We start from the raw sequence: 8,481 nt of genomic DNA, 5'->3' as shown, positions 1-8,481 counted from the left end.
AGCCATTGCTGGCCAAAGCTATAAATTGCTAAAAAGTAAAACATAAATAAATACAATATTTATTCTTAGTATACTGCCAATTCTAATCTCATAACCTCAAAAATGTTTCATGTCATGCACTATTATGCTTCATCTCTTAGCAGATTATGCCATCTTGTTTGATTAATCATGGCTGTTTCACTCCGGCTCGGTAAGTAAGCATTCTTTAGAGAAAATATTAGGCTGAATTGTCTATATGCTGTGTGATGTATACTGAGAGGAAGAGGAGTCCTCTGAGTGAACTAAGTCTGGTTCGTCTCATGGGAGAGTTCTTATCTACAGAACATATTCTGTGTAATTCTGTGGAAGAAAGGAGGTTCTGTCACTAGAGAAAGAGATATCGTGCTTCATGAGGGAGTTGTTTCCTGTAAACCACCTGCCTGTCCTTGGACTTGTTTTTCTCTCTGTACGAAAACTCCTTCTTAGCCTTGGAGAGAAACTGCACTTCATCTCTGAGGTGTATTCGTCCCGCACAGCATGAAATAAAGAACTGATTCATGGCATCTGCAGTGAGTTTTTGTCTCAAAATTTTAACTAGAAAATTTTAGTTCACTTAACTGGAAATTAATCAAATGTACAGCATTTACATGAAGTAATCATAAAAGATTATACTCTGTGAAACACTTCCTGAAGAAATCTGAAGAGAATATTGACAGAATCCTGTATGAGCCTGTATTTATTTTTTTCAGTTTTGTCCTTTTTTACCAAGGTTTTTGTAAATCAATGACTTCTGTTTATTCACTTTATTTCCGAACTGTTAAATATGGATGCAGTGAATTCAGTCCTGCAGATGAGAATCTCAACTTAGTTTTGTTGTTAGCCAAGGTTATCATTACTAAATAGAAACGAGACTACTGTATTACAAACTGTATTTTCTGTATATTTTCCATTATTATTCCTGCTTCATTGTGTTCTGTTTCATCAGTGTGTGTTTCCTCTGGTTTCTCATATTATGAATCTCTATGTTTTGTGTTGATGTCATGACATTTTTTATCTGTATTATACTTCCTTCTCTCTTTTTTGAGGATATTGTTCAGCCATAGTCATATTATTCTAGTTTGGTATAGTACTTGCCTGTGTTTCCTTGTGAATTAAAATGTACATTTTCTGCATCGTTTGGATATTTGTGTTCATAAATATCCTACAATTTATAACCGAGCTGAAGATATTTCAATGATTTGAAATACATAAGTTATCTGTCCGATCCAATCGATTCAGCGTCCACTAAAACTTCTAAATTGACTGAAACTTCATAAAAATCGGCCCACTGGGAGTTGAAACATGGCCACTTCTAGTTTAAATTGACATTTTGAAAATGTCAAAAATGGATTCAAGATCCTCAATAACCCCCCAAAACCACTACAATATTGTCCAAATCTTCCAAGAAGTTGCTGAACTTTTATCCATATAGGTGATTATGCTAATCAATGCTAATTATGCTAATTACCCAACATATGCAAGCTTGCCTCCAGCTGTTTCTAAATGCTGGGGATGAATACTGTACATTTCAAACATAAAACTTTGGGATACTCAAACATTTCCAGGTTCACATTGCTGGCAAGTAGACTATTAGGACAGATGGATCTACGATGGCTACAAACAGAAATAAAACAACATGTTTGCTGATGATGAACATTTATTGCAGTAAATGTCAAAGCTTGTGTTTGCAGTGGTTACAGTGAAGCTGACTGGTCCAACTGCAGCAGCTCTTCGTGTTCACTCTGAACTAAGCGATCCTCACTGCACACATGTAGGACCTCTGCTGACCACACCGCTCGTCGTTCCACAGTGTCCACTCTGGAAAAAAGGAAAAACGTGGTTCAGTGTGAGTGGGGTTTTAAGGGTTAATGGTAATGTCCCCCTTCTGATTTTTCTCAGGTGTGTGGAGGAAAATCAGCGGTGGATGAAGTACTCAGACCTTAAGTAAAAGTAGTAATACCACACTGTAAAAATACACGATAAACATGATGTACTCCCAGGTTCTCCCTAGCCACTATACGTTTATGGAAACCACGGATACGTTGAATCTCTAGTTTTCAAATGTTGAATTTCTACGTTTGAAACATTGAATCTCTACGTTTCAATGCTGCATATTGTTGAAATGTTGATATGATACGTATTAGATGCATTAAAACGTAGAGATTCAACGTATTTGTGGTTTGCAGAAACGTACAGTGGCTACATTTTATTCTGGCGACTGGGCTGGCTTTGTCCTTCCCTTGAACCTGTGTCTCTTGTCATATTGAGGAAACCCAGGACTCTGATTATAATGATGTGCTGTCTACTCCTCCCTTACATAATCCATGCATTGCCTACATACTCAGTGAGAAACCATCTGCTGCATCACAGACATATTATTATTATTGTGTTCAATAAAACTTGCATTATAAACATATGTCACTTTTAAACATCATCTCTTATCTTCAATTCCTTTCTATTAAATGATAACCTCTCCTCCTCAGCCTTTTGTTTACTTACCCTTGTGGTTCATCTCAATGCATTCTTCTTTGAGCAAATTGAAGTCTGGCTGGCCAAAGCCCCATCTAGTGAATTTATTATCAGTTCCATCGGTCCAAACATATTGAAAACGACCACGAGTGGTCATCTACGAATAAAAATAAGAATAAATAAATATCAGAGGGTGACTACTTTCATGTCATTCACAAGGTATGTTTTTCAGATGAAAAATGATGATTAAAAGAATCTTTGAGGGTCTTGGAAATACCTTCAGAACTGTGGTAAGTGTTGTCAAACCACCTTTCGGGTTTTCCAAAGATAACTGTTTATTTTTCTGAGAAACACATGCTTACCTCTGTGGCTCAATTGTAAACCCATTAGAGGCACAGACTGGGCGCATATTAATGATTGAATAGAAACATTTACTGCTTACCTCCAGCAGTTTGAGTCCGATCCAGTAATGATCTTTTCTAGGGTTAACTCTATACATGGTGCACGCCGCTTGGTGCAGCTCCAGATCATTGTGGATTGACACCAGATGACCCATAAAGTTGCGATGTCTGTAGCTGTTACAGGTTTCCTGAAATCAACAGAAATAAGAAGAATTAGTCTTCACCGACACTTCACCATGGGTGCATCCCAATTCCCTGGTTTGATCTTTCCTCGCTCGACCCGGGGATTGATCTGGTCCACCATCATGAAGGCCGTTCAAATTCCCTTATCTCTGCTCTGAGGAGACCATCGTTAGAAACAATCTCTAAGTCCAACACAGAAGCTGTTTTTCTGTTCGACCACCAGTCCCAGCCCAGGTGGGTGCTAGACGTTTTTTAATACCCCATTAGCTTCTGCATCACAGGAGCTATTCTTTCTGGAGTCCACACAATTTACATGGTGACAATACAAACAAATACATTTACATTCACACTACTCATCACAATACACTAACCTAACACATTGTAATGCACGTCTACTGTAAATAAAAAAATAACAATTGACACTTTAAATAACATGAACACAAAAATCATGATCTGACAGATAAATCTCATCATTTAACATAGAAAGCCCATGAAACCCTTACACACCAAAGAATACTTATTAATGACAAACCTTTCTTTTTAAGTAATGCTCTTGTGGTGTTTTTTTAAAACCATATATATTATGTTGTTGTGTAATATGATTTGGGAGTGAATTCCATTTTTGCATTGCTCTGTATATTACTGTACGTTGAACTGATGTTTTGGATTTTGGCAATGTAAAACAACCTCCAGCAGCATGCCTCGTTGAATAATTGTGTGTATCTGTACTAAAGGATAGTTTTTCTTAAAAAATAGATGGAGTCTGTCTTGTCATGACATTCCTAATGAAAACCATCAATGAATACAGCAGTCTATTTTTCACATCAAACCAAGAGAGACCTTCATGCATTTTAGTAACTTTTGTTCTCAACCCACAATATAGAGCTACTCGTGCCGCTTTATTCTGCACCAGCTGCAATTTTCATATATTACCTCACGATGTATTGGACCAAACTGCTGAGCAATAATCCAGGTGAGACTAAACCAAAGCTTGAATTACTCCTTTGATAGTTTGTTGTGTTGTGTCAGATATTTTGCACTAGACATTGGTGGTGGTTTGAGGTGACTTTCCCCGCTCCACTTTGAGTATTCAAGATAAAGCACTATATAAATGGAATCCTCTTCCGTTACACATTTACATTTCAGTTCAACTTTATTTATATAGCGCCAATTTATAACAGAAGTGATCTCATTGCACTTTTCCTATAGAGCAGGTCTAGACCACACTCTTGATAATATTATTTAGAAAGACCCAACAAATCCCACCATGTGCAAGCACTTGGCGACAATGGCAAGGAAAAACTTCCTTTAAACATTTAAACTTTTCAATTTCCATGTGCTATATAAATAAAATTGAACTGAATTGAATTTCAATAACCATTTTCCATTTTTTTTCCTTTTTCTTTTCAACATTTAATTCTGATTATCCTGAGTATTACAATGATAATTTATTCACAATTTATTAAATTTTTTCCTTTTAATTTCAATTCTGGGTAACATGACCCTCCATAGCCGTGCCTCTGTGTAAAGACACTGACATCGCAATAAAGGGAACTGAGATTCACCCCATGACTGTCTGAACAGGAGGAGGTCACATTTACTGTCTGGAAGTCTGATGTGTGTGTTTGTTTTCTTCACCTCTGCATCATAAAAGCTCAAGCGCTCAGCCACATTGTTGACCGCCTTCACACAGCGGTTGTCACCCATCTGGAACCAGTCTTCATTATTGATCTTGTGTCTACATGGTATGGCCGGATATTTTGTTTCACACGTCTTCTTAGGATCCCCTGTGACAAAGAAAGAGTGAAGGGAAATGAAGTGTTGTCCGTATTGTGTTCCTGTTGTCTGTGTTGAACATTATGTTGTTACTGTTTGGTTCTTACATGCTGCAGAAGCCGACATGAACATCAGGACCAGCAGAAGAAGGGTGGCAGTTCCCACAACAGGACACATGGCTCAGGACTGTCTGACTCTCACAGCACTCAACAACTGGAAAATCACCTAATGACACAGGACCAACTGATGCTTTTTTAAAGACGCATTTTACATATATAAATAAACATGTATATTTTTTTTAAAAGTTACAGCTCAAGTGTTGGTTAAAGCTTCTAAGGCTCAGACAGAGAAACTGGCCACTAAATTAAATTCTCCAGGACTTACCCCGAACCAACAGGCAAGAAAGACACCTCTGACTCAGATTTAAACTTTAAAGGGTAACTACACCCTCAGATTCTGCTAGTTCTTACACAATGTGTGTATTGTTGGAAAAATCACCTGTATTAACACCATATGCCGACAAGAATCTCTGTGATTACAGAGTGTAACTAATTAATAATGGAGGGTGTAGTTCCTCTTTAAGGATCTCAAATCTTCTTTTTATATATGTAAAAAAAGCTAAACTGCAACAATTTTTCTCTCAGAGCAACACAGAGAGAATAATACACACTTAGATATCTACTAGCCTTGACTTGTTTTTCGTTATTTAAGTTTGTATCTGTTTTAACATTTTGACATTATACAAACATGCTTCTGATTTACAGTCCTAGAGCATAATAAATCAGACATGTTTAATTAAAAAGTAGAAAAATATATATCCCAAACCCTCTCTGATGATGAAGATGTGTATGTATGTCAGAAAATGATTTGTTGAGTTTTTCTTTGGACTACAGTTACTGACTATCATATTTTCAAAAGAAGGTTGGCCAGTGCAATGCTCTGTTATATCTGTTCTTCCCCAAAAAGTCATGAATCGGTTACAGTTGATTCAGAACTCTGCTGCTGACTTCTGACTAGGACCAGAAGGAGAGAGCACATTACACCTATGTTAAAGTCTTTACAATAAATGAATGAATGACATTTTTATTATTGTGTCATGCATATAACTCTGCCCAGCTCGAATGGGTTTACAAGACACCATAAAATCATACCAGCCAGGACCAGAGTGCAGCGTTTACATTTCCAAAAACAGAAAAACAGCTAAAGCGTTTTTCAAGGTCAAATCTTCAGACCATCACTGAGTACAACAAAGTTCATAAAGTGCTGACGAAAACATTTACAGTGTAGTACTGGAAACATCTGAATAAGTACTAATTATATAATCCATCCTGCCTTCTTTTCCAGGCTTTTGAGATAATGTTAACAAACAGTGTCTGCTCATCTGTACACCAGAATATTGCAAGGTTTGTCGAGACATTTCATGGAACATCGACTCTCTTAAATCAGCATAATTTGTTCAACACAAAAGAAAATCTAATTTACTTTCCACTTCAATCGGTATTGGTTATCTGTCAGTTTTTGTATTGATTTTAAAATTCTTCATGGTACTTCATGGTCTTGCAGCAGCAGTTTGTGTGACATGTTTGAACCAGGACTCCCCCCTCAGGTCCTCTGGAGTCTTTTAGTGTTAATGCCTGACGAGGATCTGAGAGCAGCTCAAAGTGTTGACATCTTTAAACTGAAATTTAAAACTCTTTTGGCTGGCTTTTGATTAGAATGCTTTATGGAAATTAGTTGGTATTTTAGATTTTTCTTTCTTGTTCTTTTTATTGTCCTTAATCAACTTTATTATCATCTTTTTATTGATCTATTTTATAGTTTTCATTTCTTCACTTTTATCATTACTATTTTTCGTGCATTTTAGTCTCCACTTGTTTTATGGTTTATATTTGTCTCATTGTTAACTTGTAAATCACTTTGAATTCCACTAACCCGCATGTCAGTTAGTTATTGTGTCGTGTACATACACGACATGAACAGAACTTCTTACATATAGCATATAACGTTACATGGCAAACAAGGAACTTTGTTTTCTGTTCCAAACTCAACAAAAAAATTGCCACAAAAAAGCTTCCCCTCCTAAAACACAAGTCAAGGTTTTAATAATCATCCAACCAGAAGAACTTTTAACTAAAAATATGAAAGGTGCTACAAACAAAGCGATTGATTGGAAATGTCCGTTCCTGTTCTCCTGAAACAGACACAGTAACAGGACTCACCTCAGGTGTGTCGTCTCGTTCCTCGTCCGTCTGGATGTCAGTCTGATCTTTGACGCGGTTAAATATGAAAGCTGATGCCCTGAATACCTGTGATTTTAATGAGCAAACACAGAATGGTGAGAGAAAAATGTAGTGTCAAAACCAACGAAAAATGTCATTCTTATATAACGAGACACATGACACTGACACACATGGCCTGTGTGCTGCAGCCCAGAGAACCCCCTTAACAAGCAGCAGCAGTGGATGGCACCTGGTTGAGTTATCGCTCAAGCTTGACAAACTATATGTTGTCTATATGTTTGTGTGAATCATTTTAAGATCCCAGTATCACTGCGACAAGTTTCTCATGTGGTAACAGGAGAATATACAGAGCAGCAGAGAAAAGTCAAATAAAAAAGACAAAAGATAAAAGTGGGAGATAACTTACAACTTACATTTTTACCAAGATTATGCCTCTGAAAATGTAGCTGATTATCACTTTTTGATAGTTTAAATTACAAAGAGGTAACGTTCAGAACAGACAAGAATCATGTCATTTTTCTCTTGTACACTATAAACGGGGATTTTGGAGGCCACAGTAAAAGCCTGAGCTCTTATCCAGCAGCTGAACCACTACGGTCACATTAACCGTTCATTCAGCCCCAAAAAAGGACATGATGTCACAGTTCTGATGTGGGTAATAAATGAATATTGATCAGCGCGATGACAAACTGAGAGAGCAGCACTACAGTTTGCAGTGTGGTAGTGTAACATTAGCTACTAAACATGGTGATGAAACACAATAGAAAAATGACGTAGGTGAACTTTGAACTGACACGTGCGCGGTAGAGGTGGGCATAGAGGTGAATGGACCAAATGACGGCATAAATATTTGCAGGAGGGAAGTGTGATGCGGCCGTACCTTAACATGCCGCCCTACATTCATTAGGAAGTGGCTGTAGCAGGGTGGATACAATACAAATTACTGACACTCTGGACCAGTGAGTTCTAATCCAATTCATGTACTTTTAGTACAATTTAATTCAAAATATATCACTTTCTCCCAGTCACAGCTCACGGTTGGACTGAAAGGGGAGACCACACATGAGCTGTAGGTTTGTTTCAATCAACTCAAAAGGAAAAAGACAGAAAAGGTAAAAGTCATAAGAGAAACAGAGTGACGGTTGAACAGCATTTAAATACATTATTATTCATTTCTTCTTCTAAGAATGATTCAGAGCAGCTGTTCAATATTTACTCTGTAAATGTCTGTTTGCTGTGAAAGCACTTCAGGGTGAGGAGGATACCTGTACCAACAAAAAACTAATTTCTTAATGACAGTCAGCAGAAAGATCATCAGTCTATTCTAATAAGTTGTGGGAAACGAGGTGAAAGTAATGCTGTTTTGGCTCTCTGTACCTCTCAGCAAACGGTTT

General features: G+C 37.3%; 1 protein-coding gene across 2 annotated transcripts; it reads right to left on the bottom strand.

Moving 5' to 3' along the window:
• Positions 1-1,657: 1,657 nt before the first annotated feature.
• Positions 1,658-7,165, bottom strand: LOC122879264 (C-type lectin BpLec-like). Of its 2 annotated transcripts, none has more exons than XM_044203192.1 (6): positions 7,067-7,165; positions 4,955-5,090; positions 4,710-4,858; positions 2,930-3,076; positions 2,518-2,644; positions 1,658-1,836 (listed from the first exon to the last, which is right to left on the bottom strand). In XM_044203192.1, the coding sequence occupies exons 2-6, from the start codon at positions 5,022-5,024 to the stop codon at positions 1,766-1,768; spliced, it is 564 nt and encodes a 187-aa protein (XP_044059127.1). In that variant the 5' UTR covers positions 5,025-5,090; positions 7,067-7,165; the 3' UTR covers positions 1,658-1,765. The 2 variants fall into 2 exon arrangements, with proteins under 2 accessions (XP_044059127.1, XP_044059118.1); XM_044203183.1 differs by having other exon boundaries at positions 4,955-5,072; positions 7,067-7,162.
• Between the last annotated feature and the right edge of the window lie 1,316 nt (positions 7,166-8,481).

This window comes from Siniperca chuatsi, linkage group LG1 (genome assembly GCF_020085105.1).
Source record: "Siniperca chuatsi isolate FFG_IHB_CAS linkage group LG1, ASM2008510v1, whole genome shotgun sequence".
NCBI lineage: Eukaryota > Metazoa > Chordata > Actinopteri > Centrarchiformes > Sinipercidae > Siniperca > Siniperca chuatsi.
Note: the sequence above shows the minus strand (reverse complement) of the source record. Positions and strands in the feature narration are given on the sequence as shown.

Bases quoted from the DNA above. Each gene is read 5' to 3' on its own strand.
- LOC122879264 (XM_044203192.1), bottom strand. From the start codon at position 5,024: ATGTGTCCTGTTGTGGGAACTGCCACCCTTCTTCTGCTGGTCCTGATG. The intron at 4,859-4,954 runs GTAAGAACCAAA...TCTTTGTCACAG, and splicing joins CATGTCGGCTTCTGCAGCAT to GGGATCCTAAGAAGACGTGT. The intron at 1,837-2,517 runs GTAAGTAAACAA...CCTTTTTTCCAG, and splicing joins CATTGAGATGAACCACAAGG to AGTGGACACTGTGGAACGAC.